Source organism: Pipra filicauda, unplaced genomic scaffold, assembly GCF_003945595.2.
Source record: "Pipra filicauda isolate LSUMZ 115617 unplaced genomic scaffold, ASM394559v2 scaffold1387_size15092_pilon, whole genome shotgun sequence".
Taxonomy (NCBI): domain Eukaryota; kingdom Metazoa; phylum Chordata; class Aves; order Passeriformes; family Pipridae; genus Pipra; species Pipra filicauda.
In genome coordinates this window covers 1-15,090 of record NW_024103859.1, presented here as the reverse complement: position 1 = coordinate 15,090, position 15,090 = coordinate 1, and the positions used below count along the sequence as shown (strand labels likewise).

Sequence of the window (15,090 nt, the reverse complement as noted above, 5' to 3'; positions counted from 1 at the left end):
ATCACCCACCCTTGGCCACCACCACCCAACCACCCGGCCCGGAGCTGACCTCCAACCCCCCCAAAGCCCCAAAAAATCCCCGTTTCCCGCCGCCTCCGCCCTTGCTATTCCCTAAAAATCCCCCCCCTTCCCTGCCGGACCTGGTGCTTCTGGCGGCGCTTCCGCTCCTGCTCGATCTTCTGCTGCTTCTCCAGCTTCTCGGTGATGCGGGCCTCGCGCAGCGACTGCCGCTTGCTGCGCTTGTAGGCCTTGGCGTTGAGCGCCGTCTCCAGCGCCGTGTCCCGCCGCATGCACACCACCACCTCCTGCCGCAGCTGCAGACCGGCAAAACCGCGCCGGATCAGCCCCCGGGGACGCTCCCGGTGCTCCCGGCGCTCCCAGGGATCCCCCGGTGCTCCTGGTGCTCCCAGCGCTCCCAGTACTCCCAGGGATCCCGGTGCTCTCAGAGATCCCGGCGCTCTCAGAGATCCCAGTCCGCCCAGGGATCCCAGCGCTCCCAGGGGATCCCAGCACTCCCAGGGGATCCCAGTGCTCCCGGTACTCCCAGGGAACCTGGCACTCCCAGGGATCCCGGTGCTCCCAGGGATCCTGACACTCCCAGGGATCCTGACACTCCCAGGGATCCCGGTGCTCCCAGGGATCCTGACACTCCCAGGGATCCTGACACTCCCAGGGGATCCCAGTGCTCCCAGGGATCCTGACACTCCCAGGGATCCCGGTGCTCCCAGGGATCCCAGCACTCCCAGGGATCCTGACACTCCCAGGGATCCTGACACTCCCAGGGATCCTGGTGCTGCCAGCACTCCCAGGGATCCTGGCGCTCCCAGGGATCCTGACACTCCCAGGGATCCCGGTACTCCTGGCGCTCCCAGGGATCCCGGCGCTCCCGGCACTCCCAGAGATCCCAGCACTCCCAGGGGCTCCCAGCACTCCCAGGGATCCTGGTGCTCCTGGTGCTCCCAGTGCTCCCAGCACTCCCAGGGGCTCCCAGCACTCCCAGGGATCCCAGCACTCCCAGGGATCCCGACACTCCCAGGGATCCCAGCACTCCCAGGGGATCCCAGTGCTCCCAGCACTCCCAGGGATCCCAGCACTCCCAGGGATCCCGACACTCCCAGGGATCCCAGCACTCCCAGGGGATCCCAGCACTCCCAGGGGATCCCAGTGCTCCCAGCACTCCCAGCGCTCCCGGCACTCCCAGGGATCCCGGCATTCCCAGGGATCCCAGTGCTCCCAGGGATCCCAGCACTCCCAGGGGATCCCAGTGCTCCCAGCACTCCCAGTGCTCCCGCTGCTCCCAGGGATCCTAGCACTCCCAGGGATCCCGGCGCTCCCAGGAATCCCGGTGCTCCCAGGGATCCCAGTACTCCCAGGGGATCCCAGCACTCCCAGCGCTCCCGGCATTCCCAGGGATCCCGACACTCCCAGGGATCCCAGCACTCCCAGTGCTCCCAGCACTCCCAGTGGATCCCAGCACTCCCAGTGCTCCCGGCACGCCCAGCACTCCCAGGGATCCCGGCATTCCCAGGGATCCCAGTATTCCCAGGGATCCCGGCACTCCCAGTGCTCCCAGTATTCCCAGGGCTCCGGGCGTTCCCGGCGCTCACCTGGCGCTGGAAGTTGAGGAGCCGCAGGGCCTTGAGCTCGATGGTGGCCTTGGTCCGCAGGTCCCCGGCCAAGGAGCCGGGCAGGTTCTCCAGCTCCTGGATGCGGTGGGCGATGCGGGCCTGGAGCCTGACGGGGGGTTTTTCGGGATGAGTTTTTTTCGGGATGAGTTTCGGCTCCGCTCCCGCCCTGGCTCCCGTCAGGAGGGTGCCGGGGAGTCGCCCCGGGAATGGCGGGATGGGATTTGGGGACACCCGGACACGGAGGGGCCGGAGCGTGGCCGGGAGGAATCTCCCAGGAAAATGAACCCCCCCCCCTCATCCCCCTGGATCTCAGGAACAGGGAAAACGGGATGGGGGCACCGGTGACCCACGGAGGGCCGAGACTCCGGGAGCAGCCCTTGGAATGTCCCACTTTTCCCCAACTACGGCTCCCGGGGCAAGGAATCCCTGGAATCCCTGTACTCCTGGGGCAGGGGATCCCTGGAATCCCTGGCATATCCCTTTATTTCCTGCACTCCCTGGGATCCCTGTACTCCCTGCACTCCCTGGGATCCCTGTACTCCCTGTATTCCCTGGGATCCCTGTACTCCCTGTATTCCCTGCCCTCCCCAGGACCCCCGGAACCCCCTGTCCCCGCATTCCCACCTGTACTCCCCGTATTCCCTGTATTCCCTGGGATCCCTGCCCTCCCCAGGACCCCCGGAACCCCCCGGGAACACCGTGGTCCCACCTGTACTCCCTGTATTCCCCAGGATCCCTGTATTCCCAGGTATCCCTGCCCTCCCCAGAACCCCCGGGAACACCATGGTCCCACCTGTACTCCCTGCATTCCCTGGGATCCCTGTACTCCCTGTATTCCCTGGGATCCCTGTACTCCCTGCATTCCCTGGGATCCCTGTACTCCCTGTACTCCCTGTATTCCCTGCCCTCCCCAGGACCCCCGGAACCCCCTGTCCCCGCATTCCCACCTGTACTCCCCGTATTCCCTGTATTCCCTGGGATCCCTGCCCTCCCCAGGACCCCCGGAACCCCCCCGGAGCCCCCCATCCCACCGCCATCCCACCTGTACTCCCTGTATTCCCAGGTATCCCTGCCCTCCCCAGGACCCCCAGAACCCCCCCGGAACCCCCGTCCCCACGTTCCCACCTGTACTCCCCATATTCCCTGTATTCCCGGGGATCCCTGTACTCTCTGCATTCCCCAGGTATCCCTGCCCTCCCCAGGACCCCCCGGACGCCCATCCCACCTGTACTCCCTGTATTCCCAGGTATCCCTGCCCTCCCCAGGACCCCCAGAACCCCCCCGGAACCCCCGTCCCCACGTTCCCACCTGTACTCCCCATATTCCCTGTATTCCCCAGGGATCCCTGCCCTCCCCAGGACCCCCCGGAACGCCATCCCACCTGTACTCCCTGCATTCCCCAGGGATCCCTGCCCTCCCCAGGACCCCCCGTCCCTGCATTCCCACCTGTACTCCCTGTATTCCCCAGGATCCCTGTACTCTCTGCATTCCCCATATTCCCTGCCCTCCCCAGGACCCCCAGAACCCCCCCGGAACCCCCATCCCCACGTTCCCACCTGTACTCCCCATATTCCCTGCCCTCCCCAGGACCCCCGGAACCCCCCCAGGACCCCCCGGAACGCCATCCTACCTGTACTCCCTGCATTCCCCAGGATCCCTGTACTCCCTGTATTCCCTGGGATCCCTGCCCTCCCCAGGACCCCTGGAACCCCCCGTCCCCACGTTCCCACCTGTACTCCCCATATTCCCTGTATTCCCCGGGATCCCTGCCCTCCCCAGGACCCCCGGAACCCCCCCAGGACCCCCCGGAACGCCATCCCACCTGTACTCCCTGTATTCCCAGGTATCCTTGCCCTCCCCAGGACCCTGGAAACCACCGTACCCACGTTCCCACCTGTACTCCCTGTATTCCCTGGGATCCCTGTACTCCCTGTATTCCCAGGTATCCCTGCCCTCCCCAGGACCCCCGGAACGCCATCCCACCTGTACTCCCTCTCCTGCAGGATCTCGACGGGGTCGAGGCCGCGCGGTTTCTGGATGGGGGTGATGCGGTTCTGTTTGGGGTGCATGGGCAGGGCGGGCGGCGCCGGCTGCCCCGGCGAGGGCGGGGGGGGCCCGGGGGACGCGGGGGGCACGGCGGGCGGGGCGGGGGACGGGCGGCCCGCGGGGGGGGGCGGCAGCAGCTTCTGGGGGGCCCCGCCCGGCGCCGCCGCCGACAGCGGCCCTGCGGGAACAGCGGGAACGGCCGGGAGTCACCTCCGGGAACGGGGTGGGGATTCACACCCCCCCCTGCTCCCCTGAAACCCGGGTATGGGGCTGGAAAGGAACCCCCAAATTCCTAAAAGCATCGGTTATCCAGCTGGAAAATAACCCCAAATCCCTGAAAAACACCAGTTATCCGGGTAGAAATTAACCCCCAAATCCCTAAAAGCATCAGTTATCCGGGTAGAAATTAACCCCCAAATCCCTAAAAACACCAGTTATCCACCTGGAAAGTAACCCCAAATCCCTGAAAAACACCAGTTATCCGGGTAGAAATTAACCCCCAAATCCCTGAAAAACACCAGTTATCTGGGTAGAAATTAACCCCAAATCCCTGAAAAACACCAGTTATCCGGGTAGAAATTAACCCCAAATCCCTGAAAAACACCAGTTATCCGGGTAGAAATTAACCCCCAAATCCCTGAAAAACACCAGTTATCCGGGTAGAAATTAACCCCCAAATCCCTGAAAAACACCAGTTATCCGGGTAGAAATTAACCCCCAAATCCCTGAAAAACACCAGTTATCCGGGTAGAAATTAACCCCCAAATCCCTGAAAAACACCAGTTATCTGGGTAGAAATTAACCCCCAAATCCCTGAAAAACACCAGTTATCTGGGTAGAAATTAACCCCCAAATCCCTGAAAAACACCAGTTATCCGGGTAGAAATTAACCCCCAAATCCCTCTCTCTTAAAAACAACAGTTATCCGACTGGAAATTAACCCCAAATTCCTAAAAATCACCAGTTATCTGGCCAGAATTTACCCCCAATTCCCTAAAAAACACCAGTTATCCACCTGGAAAGTAACCCCAAATCCCTAAAAATCACCAGCTGTTTAGGGGGAAATTAACCCCCAAATCCCTAAAAATCACCAGTTATCCGGTTGGAATTTACCCCCAAAACTCCAGTTATCCGGCTGGAAATTAACCCCCAAATCCCTAAAAATCACCAATTATCCGGTTGGAATTTACACCCAAAATTCTAGTTATTTGGCTGGAAACAAACAGCAATTCCCTAAAAAACAGGCCAGCTGTTTGGCTGGAAATTAACCCCCAAATCCCTAAAAAACAACAGTTATCTAGTTGGAATTTACACCCAAAATTCCAGTTATTTGGCTGGAAACAAACATCAATTCCCTAAAAAACAGCAGCTGTTTGGCTGGAAATAAATCCCCAATCCCTAAAAAACAACAGTTATCCGACTGGAAATTAACCCCAAATTCCTAAAAATCACCAGTTATCTGGCCAGAATTTACCCCCAATTCCCTAAAAAACACCAGTTATCCACCTGGAAAGTAACCCCAAATCCCTAAAAATCACCAGCTGTTTAGGGGGAAATTAACCCCCAAATCCCTAAAAATCACCAGTTATCCGGTTGGAATTTACCCCCAAAACTCCAGTTATCCGGCTGGAAATTAACCCCCAATCCCTAAAAATCACCAATTATCCGGTTGGAATTTACACCCAAAATTCTAGTTATTTGGCTGGAAATTAATCTAAAATCCCTAAAAACCACCAGTTATCCACCTGGAAAGTAACCTCAAATTCCCTAAAAAATACCAGTTATCCGGTTGGAATTCACATCCAAAATTCCATTGATTTGGCTGGAACTTAATCTCCAATCCCTAAAAAACACCAGTTACCTGATTGGAATCTACCCCCAAAACTCCAGTTATTTGGCTGCAAATAAACATCAATTCCCTAAAAAACACCAGCTGTTTGGCTGGAAATTTAACCCCAATCCCTTAAAAAACATCAGTTCTCCAGCTGGAAATTCCCCCCCCTCCTCCCAAAACTCCAATTATTTGGCTGGAAATGAACAGCAACAATAAACCACAATTCCATAAAAACCCGCAGTTGTTTGACTGGGACTTACCTCCAATTCCCTAAAAAAACAGCAGTTGTTAGGCTGGAATTTACCCCCAAAACTCCACTTATTTGGCTGGAAATACCTCCCGTTGTCAGGCTGGAAATCAACCCCAATTCCCAAAAAACCCTCCAATCCTTTGGCTGGGAAATCAACCCCAATTCCCAAAAAACCCTCCAATCCTTTGGCTGGTGAAATCAACCCCAATTCCCAAAAAAACCCTCCAACTCTTTGGCTGGGAAATCAACCCCAATTCCCAAAAAAACCCTCCAACTCTTTGGCTGGGAAATCAACCCCAATTCCCAAAAAACCCTCCAATCCTTTGGCTGGGAAATCAACCCCAATTCTTGGAATGAACACGTGGATCCTCGGAAAGCTCCAACCCCGAGGTCCAACCCGCCCTTCCCAGAATTCCAGCCCCGATTCCAGGGGTTTAACCGGGAATTCCCTTGGCTCCCACCCTCCCAGCTCATCCCTTGCTGGCGGATCTGGGCTGAATTCCCAGGATTTCGGGGCTCACCTTCCGGCCAGGGCTTGGGGGGGCCCCCGGGGGGCTGTCCCGGCATTCCGGGGGGAACTCCTGAGGGGCCGGGCGGGGGCATGTTGGGCCCTCCCATTCCTGGGAATTCCCAACAGAGCCGGCAGAAAAGGGAAACAAAACAAAAAAAAGGAAAATCCCATGAGGAAGCTGATTCCCGGGGGAGATTCCCGGGGGGAGATTCCGGGGGGAGATTCCCGGGGGGAGATTCCGGGGGGAGATTCCCGGGGGGAGATTCCCAGCGGGAATCCAGTGGGGATGAGGAGGAGGACACCCGGGATGGAACGGGATGAGCTTTGGGGTCCCTTCCCGTGGATCCCCCAGGATGGAACGGGATGAGCTCCCCACAGACACCCCAGGACAAGCTCCCCATGGATATCCTGGGACGAGCTCCCCTTGGATCCCCCATCCCAATTTCCCCCCACTTCCCCCTGTATTCCCCATTCTGATCTCCCCCTGCATCCCCCATCCCAATTTCCCCCCAGATCCCCCATTCCCATCTCCCCTCTGGATTCCCTGTTCCAATCTCCCCCTGTACCCCCCGTCCCAATCTCCCCCAGCTCCCCCTGGATCCCCCATCCCAATTTCCCCCCAGTTCCCCCTGGATCCCCCATCCCAATCTTCCCCCAGGTCCCCCTGGATCCCCCATTTCAATGTCCCCCTGGATCCCTCATCTCAATTTCTCCCCAGATCCCCCATTCCAATCTCCCCTTGCGTTCCCCATTCCCACATCCCAATTCTCCCATCCCAATTTCCCCTCAGACCCCCCTGGATCCCCCATTCCGATCTCCCCTCAGACCCCCCATTCTGATGTCCCCCTGTATTCCCCATTCCAATTTCCCCCCAGATCCCCCATTCCCATCTCCCCTCTGGATTCCCTGTTCCAATCTCCTCCTGGATCCCCCATCCCAATTTCTCCCCAGATCCCTCTGGATCCCCCATTCCCATCTCCCCTTGCATCCCCCATCCCAATCTCCCCCATTCCCATCCCCATTCCCGTTCCCACTCCCTCACCATGAGGTCTGGAGTATCCGGGCGGTGCCGGACCCGCTCTGCCCGGATCCCCCATCCCAATCTCCACCATCCCCATCCCCATCCCAATCTCCCCCATTCCCATCCCCATCCCCACTCCCTCACCGTGAGGTCTGGAGTACCCGGGCGGTGCCGACCCCGCTCCAGGCGCAGTTCCGGCGGCCTGGATCCCCCATCCCAATCTCTCCCATCCCAATCTCCCCCATTCCCATTCCCATTCCCACTCCCTCACCGTGAGGTCTGGAGTATCCAGGTGGTGCCGGCCCCGCTCTGCCCGGATCCCCCATCCCAATCTCCCCCATTCCCATCCCCATTCCCATCCCCTCACCGTGAGGTCTGGAGTATCCGGGCGGTGCCGGCCCTGCTCCGGGCACGGCTCCCACTGCCCAGATCTCCCATCCCAATCTCCCCCTGGATCCCCCATCCCAATCTCCCCCATTCCCATCCCCTCTCCCTCACCATGAGCTCTGGAGTATCCGGGCGGTGCCGGCCCCGCTCTGCCCGGATCCCCCATCCCAATCTCCCCCATTCCCATTCCCATTCCCACTCCCTCATCGTGAGCTCTGGAGTATCCGGGTGGTGCTGGCCCCGCTCCGGGTGTGGCTCCCACTTCCTGGATCCCCCATCCCAATCTCCCTCTGGATCCCCCATCCCAATCTCCCCCTGGATCCCCCATCCCAATCTCCCCCATTCCCATTCCCACTCCCTCACCATGAGGTCTGGAGTATCCAGGTGGTGCCGGCCCCGCTCCGGGCGCGGTTCCGGCGGCCTGGATCCCCTATCCCAATCTCCCCCATCCCCACTCCCATCCCCATCCCCATCCCCTCACCGTGAGGTCTGGAGTATCCGGGTGGTGCCGGCCCCGCTCTGCCCGGATCCCCCATCCCAATCTCCCCCATTCCCATCCCCATCCCCATCCCCTCACCGTGAGGTCTGGAGTATCCGGGCGGTGCCGGCCCCGCTCTGGGCACGGCTCCCACAGCCCGGATCCCCCATCCCAATCTCCCCCATCCCAATCTCCCCCATTCCCATCCCCATTCCCATCCCCATCCCCTCACCGTGAGGTCTGGAGTATCCGGGCGGTGCCGGCCCCGCTCCGGGCGCGGTTCCGGCGGCCTGGGCGGCTCCGGCGGGCGGAGGTAGAGCGGGAATCTGGGGCTGCATCCCGGGCAGGGGCCGCTTTCCCTGCACGGCCACCTGGAGGTGCTCGGGGAGGGGCTGCCCCCGGGCCAGCAGCTTGTAGGCCATGATCTGGGCCCGCAGCTGGTGCAGCTGCGCCGCGTTGAACGGCGACGCGGCCCCGCGCCCGCCCGGGCCCAGCGCCGGGGCCTCCGCGCCGGAGCCGCCGCCGGAGCCCTCCAGGGACCCCCCGGAGCTGCCCCCGGAGCCCCCCGAGGGGCCGTTGGAGGGCACCGGGCTGGAGGCGTGTTCCGAGCCCCCCAAGGGCGACGGGTAACCTGGAGAGGGAAGGGGGGGAAAAAAAGGGAGTTGGATCGTCCTGGAATCCACTGGAGGGGATGAAGAGCTCCCAACAGGTCCAGGGGTTGGTCATGGAGGGATGGAATCAGCCCCCAAGTCCAGGGGTTAACCCTGGAGGAACTAAATTATCCCCCTCAAATCCAGGGTTTCATCCTGGAGCGATTGACTAAAGACTCCTCCAAATCCAAGGTTTAGTTGTGGAGGCATGGAATTATCCCCTAAATCCAGGGGTTAGTCATGGAAGGATGGAATCAGCCCCCCCAGGCCCAGGGGTTAACCCTGGAATGATGGAATCAGCCCCTCAAGTCCAGGGGTTAACCCTGGAATGATGGAATCAGCCCTCCCAGATCCAGGGGTTAATAATCCTAGAAGGGTTGAATTATCCCCCTAAATCCCGGATTTAATCCTGGAGTGATCCAATCATTCTCCCAAATCCAGAATTTAACCCTGGAGCGATCCAATCATTCCTCCAAATCCAGAATTTAACCTTGGAGTGATCCAACCATTCCTCCAAATCTGGAATGATCCAATCATTCCCCCAAATCCAGGATTTAATCCTGGAATCCCCTGGAGGGATCCAACCCTCCCCAACCCCCAGGATTTGATCCCGGATACCCCCCTGGAACAATTAACTCCCGCCCCAAAACCCCGGGATTTCAGCCCAGAACAGCGAATTCCCAGGATTTGCCCCCCCCTCCCTCCCTCCCTCCCAGGGGCTCTCCCGGCGCTCCCGACCTTGGGAATGCTGGTCCATGGGGCTGGGGGGGGGTCCCATCCCCGCGTGTGCCCCCGGGCGCAGCCCCATCCCCTTCATGGTCCCGTAACGCGGGTCCTCGGCCAGGCCCTTCTCGTGCAGCGCGTCCAGGGGCTGCCGGGGGGGGGAATTCCCGGGAAATCAGGCCCGCAGGGAGAGAGCCTGGAGCCTTCCCGGGGAATTCCCGGGAAATCAGGCCCACAGGGAGCCAGCCCGGAGCCTTCCCGGGGAATTCCTGGGAAACCAGGCCCACAGGGAGCCAGCCTGGGGCAATTCCCGGGAAATCAGGCCCGCAGGGAGCCAGCCTGGGGCAATTCCCGGGAAATCAGGCCCGCAGGGAGCCAGCCGGGGGGAATTCCCGGGAAATCAGGCCCGCAGGGAGCCAGCCCGGAGCCTTCCCAGAGCTCCCGGCCCCTCCCCGGCCATTGGAGTGGGGTTTGGGGGTCAAAAACTCCCAAAAAGTCTCACACGCAGTGACCTTCCCAGTGCCATCCCAGTGCCCTTCCCACCATCTCCCAGTGCCATCCCACCATCTCCCAGTGCCCTCCCAGCCCTTCCCACCACCTCCCAGTGCCCTCCCAGTGCCATCCCAGCCCTTCCCACCATCTTCCAGTGCCATCCCAGTGCCCTTCCCACCACCTCCCAGTGCCCTCCCAGTGCCACCCAGCCCCTACCACCATCTCCAGTGCCAGCCCACCATCTCCCAGTGCCATCCCAGTGCCATCCCAGCCCTTCCCACCATCTCCCAGTGCCATCCCAAGTGCCATCCCAAAGGCTCCTCCCACCATATCCGTGCCCCTCCCAGAGTGCCATCCCAGTGCCATCCCACCATTCTCAGTGCCCTCCAGTGCCATGCCAAGCCCCTCCCAACCATCTCCCGTGACCCTCCCAGTGCCATCCCAGCCTCTTCCCACCATTCCCAGTGCACAACTAACAGTGACACTGCTCCAGCCCTACCACCATCTCCCCGGCCCTTCCCAGGGCCATCCCAGCCCTTCCCACCATCTCCCAGTGCCCTCCCAGTGCCATCCCAGCCCTTCCCACCATCTCCCAGTGCCCTCCCAGCCCTTCCCACCATCTCCCAGTGCCATCCCAGCCCCTCCCAGTGCCCTCCCAGCCCTTCCCAGTGCCATCCTGGCCCTTCCCACTATGTCCCAGTGCCATCCCAGCCCCTCCCAGTGCCCTCCCATCACCTCCCAGTGCCCTGCCAGCCCTTCCCACCATCTCCCAGTGCTATCCCAGCCCTTCCCAGTGCCCTCCCAGGGGAACAAATCCCGGGAAGCCCAGCTGGAGCATTCCCAGGGGCTGGAGCCGGGATTTGGGGCTGGGCTCACCTTGTGCAGGGGGTGGATGGACTCCGGGGCGTATCCCGGCGCCGGGAGGTGTCCGGAGTGTCCCGAGTGTCCGGAGCCCGGCGAGGGGCCGGGGGAGGGGCCCAACATGGATCCTGGGGAGGGGCCGGGGCCGGGAGAGGGGCCGGGCCGGGGGGTCCCGCCCAGGGGGGGCTCCGGAGTCGCCATCTCAGAGCTGGAGCCGGGAAGGGGCGCCTGGAGCTGCACCTGGAACGGGGGGAGGGCTGGGAACGGACCCCGGGATCCGAGGGAAGGAGGGATGGGGGGAAACCCCTCCCTGACCCAGGAACAGGGGGCAAGAGACCCCCCCCTTCCTCCTTCCAGGCACCAGGAATTCCCTTCCCAATCCAGCCTCAGGCACCAGGAATTCCCTTCCCAATCCATCCTCAGGCACCAGGAATTCCCTTCCCAATCCAGCCTCAATCACCAGGAATTCCCTTCCCAATCCAGCCTCAGGCACCAGGAATTCCCTTCCCAATCCATCCCTGAGGCACCAGGAATTCCCTTCCCAATCCAGCCTCAATTACCAGGAATTCCCTTCCCAATCCAGCCTCAATCACCAGGAATTCCCTTCCCAATCCATCCTCAGGCACCAGGAATTCCCTTCCCAATCCAGCCTCAATCACCAGGAATTCCCTTCCCAATCCATCCTCAGGCACCAGGAATTCCCTTCCCAATCCATCCTCAGGCACCAGGAATTCCCTTCCCAATCCATCCTCAGGCACCAGGAATTCCCTTCCCAATCCAGCCTCAATCACCAGGAATTCCCTTCCCAATCCACCTCTAAGGCACCAGGAATTCCGCCCCTGAACCCATTATCCAGGAATAAGAGCAAGGCCACCCCCTTCCCAATCCCTCATTCCGGAAGGAAAGATGGGAATCTCCCCCCAAACCATCCCGGAGGGATGTGGGATGAGACCCCCCTTCCCAAATCCACGCCCGGGAACCCGGGAATGCCCTTCCCGACGCCCTGCTGAGGAACCAGGAACACGGGACCCGCTCCCAAATCCATCCCCAGGGGATCAGGGATCGGGAATTCCCCCTTCCCAACCCATCCCCGAGGAACAGGGAGCGGGAATCCGGATCCCAAATCCACGGCCGAGGCACCAGGGGCGGGAATCTCCTTCCAAACCATCCCTCAGAAACTACTCCGGCTTAAAATTCCCACATTTCCCAGGAAGGGACATTCTGTGGCCGTGGCATCCCGGGATTGCTGCCTCGGAATCCCGGGAAACGGGAACAAACCCAGGGATGGTTTTCCCTCCCAGTTTTCCCCATTCCGGCTGTTCCAGCACTGGGAAAATTCCCATTTCCTGGGGCCTGGATCCCCCCCGGGAGGGATTTATCCCAGTTTGAGCCAATCCAGCCCTTGGGAATCTCCTTCCTCCCACCCCCAGGGGCTGCAGGAGCCGTTCCCATCCCTCTCCCAACATTCCCGTCCCTCTCCCAACATTCCCACCCCTCTCCCAACATTCCCGTCCCTCTCCCAATTCCCGTCCCTCTCCCAACATTCCCGTCCCTGTCGCCCCACCGGCCTCACCACGCGTCCCAACAGCACGCGGCCCGCGCCCCACATGGCCCAGCCGTCCCAACATTCCCGTCCCTCTCCCCACATTCCCGTCCCTCTCCCAACATTCCCACCCCTCTCCCAACATTCCCGTTCCTCTCCCAACATTCCCGTCCCTCTCCCAACATCCCCGTCCCTCTCCCAACATTCCCACCCCTCTCCCAACATTCCCATCCCTTTCCCAACATTCCCGTCCCTCTCCCAACATCCCCGTCCCCCTCCCAACATTCCCACCCCTCTCCCAACATCCCCGTCCCTCTCCCAACATTCCCACCCCTCTCCCAACATCCCCATCCCCCTCCCAACATCCCCCTCCCAACATTCCCGTCCCTCTCCCAACATTCCCATCCCTCTCCCAATTCCCGTCCCTCTCCCAACATTCCCGTCCCTCTCCCAATTCCCGTCCCCCTCCCAACATTCCCACCCCTCTCCCACCAGGGAAACAGGGATTAGCCAAGTGGTTTCCCAGGAAACAGAGGGATTTGCTTCCCCTTGGATCCCGTTTTCCCAGGAAAACCCCAAACCGGCCCAATCCCAGGAAAACCGGGGGAGGAATTTTTAACCCTCCCTCCTTCCCGCGGGAATTCCATCCCTAATTCCAAGGGAAAGCCGGCAGGTCTAAGGGAACGATTCCCACGGGATGGCACTTCCCAAATCCCGGGGGGGGGGGGGGGAATTCCCGAATTCCGGCACCTACCTACGGGCATGGGGGGCTCCGACACCTCCAGACGGGATCGGCTCCTAATGCTGGGCTGGGGGGGAAAACCGGGAATGAGTCGGGAATGCCGGGAACCGGTCGGGAATGTCGGGAATTAGGTCGGGAATGGCGGCGCCGGGAGCGCAGGGAAGGGTCCTGGGCAGCGCCGGCAGAGCACGAGGCTCCCAAAAACGGGAATTTCCTCCCGGATTTGAGGGGTTCTCGGGGAATTCGAGAGCGAGGAAACGCTCCCGGAGCCGCGAAGAATCCATTAAAAAATTCCCGAGGGATTATTCCCGGAGGCGGCGGATTCCACCTGCTCCGGCAGCAGCACCACGGCATCTTCCCGGGATTTTCCCGGGATTTCTGGATAAAAGGACCCCCCACACACCGGATTCCAGGCGGGGAATCCTTAATTCCCGAAATCCAGGAGGGAAAAAAACCCCCTTCCTTAAAAAAGGAATTAATTAAAGGGGATTGATCCCATTAATGAGAGGGGGGGATTTTCCCGTTTCTGAAGGGGTTTGGAAAGGGAGAATCCGGGAGGGATTTTGGGAGGGGGGTGTGGAAATAGGAAAGTGGGAATGGGAATGGGAAAATAAGTCGGGAAAGGGGGAACGGGAGCAGGCTCATAAATCTTAATTAAGTCCCTTAATTAGCCCCCTCCCGGCTCCGGGAGCAGGAAAATGGATTATTCCATTATTCCAGCCGTGGGAAAAAGGGGGGAGGAGGGAGGAGAAATGGAACGGGATAAATCCCACTCCCACCCCCCCAAAATTCGGGAAGGGGGAGCGGAGGAGCCCCCCGGGATCGAGGGGGGGGGGGGTTTGGTGTCCTCGGGAAGGACAAAGAGGGAATCGCTCCGGGAGGATCCAGGAGGGAAAGGGAAGGGCTGGACTTGGGGGGGGGGGGAACATCCCTCTTTTGAGGGGGGGGCTGGAGGAGAGGGAGGGAAAAAGAGGGGGAGAGGGAGGAGAAATTCGGGGGCTGGAAAGGGAGGGGGCTGAAAAAGGGGAGGTGGAAATGGGGGAGATTAAGGGAGGGTGGAAAAAGGGGGGAAATGGGGGGGCTGGAAAAGGGGGGGGCGGTGCTGGGGGGGAGGGAAGGAGAAGGGGGACGGGGGAGAAAGGGGGATTTAGGGGGCTTGGAAGGGGGGGAAAGGGGGGCCTTGGGGGGGTCTGGGGGTCAAGGGGAGCCGATTTGGGGGCGGGAAGGGGAACGGGGGGGGTCAATGGGGGGCCCCCCCGGTCCCGAACAAAGGCCCGTGACCCTCGCGGGCCGCCGTACCCGCCCGCGCGCCCCCGCCGGGCCTTACCGGGGCCGGGCCCCTCGGCGGAAGCCTCGGCGGAGCCCTCGGCTGGGCCCATGGCGGGCGGATCCCGCCGCGATCCCGAACCCGATCCCGGCGGGGGAAACAAAGGAGCCGCCGGAGCCGCCGGAGCCGCCGCCGCCTCAGGGAGAGTCCGCACTGCGCCTGCGCCGCCCGACCCCGCGCCGCGCCCCGCCCGCCGCGCCCGAACGACCAATGGCGCGGCGGCCCCGCGCCGGGGCGGCCAATCGGCGGCGGGGACGCGGGCGCGAGCGCGGCCGCCCCGCCCGCCCCCCGAGGGCCCAGCCAATGGGGGCGCGGCGCGCCGGCCCCCCCACCCCGCGAGGAAAAGATGGGAGGGGGGAGCGAGGCCGCGCCCACCCGCGCCGCGGCGGCCAATGGGAGGCGCGCTCGCCGCGTTGCCCCGCCCCCGCCGTCTCGCTCCTGTCAGTCATCCGCGTTTGTAGCCAATGAGCGCGGGGCTCCCCCGCCGCGGCCAATGGGAGGGCGGGGATATGCCGGGAGGGCGGGGCCCGCGGGCGGTGGAGGGGGGTGATGGCGCGCATGCGCGGAGCGGGCTGCACTGCGGCGGGGGGGAGGGGC

At 61.6% G+C, this 15,090-nt stretch overlaps 1 protein-coding gene across 1 annotated transcript; it reads right to left on the bottom strand.

The window, feature by feature from the left end:
• Window positions 1–140: 140 nt before the first annotated feature.
• LOC113985909 (transcription activator BRG1-like) lies at window positions 141–14,618 on the bottom strand (the record flags this gene model as incomplete). Its single annotated transcript, XM_039378417.1, has 9 exons — window positions 14,494–14,618; window positions 13,179–13,233; window positions 10,897–11,121; window positions 9,544–9,676; window positions 8,388–8,786; window positions 6,280–6,378; window positions 3,612–3,852; window positions 1,608–1,734; window positions 141–314 (listed from the first exon to the last, which is right to left on the bottom strand). Coding segments are annotated over exons 3-9 (1,359 nt in total), but the record flags the coding sequence as incomplete, so codon positions are not given.
• Between the last annotated feature and the right edge of the window lie 472 nt (window positions 14,619–15,090).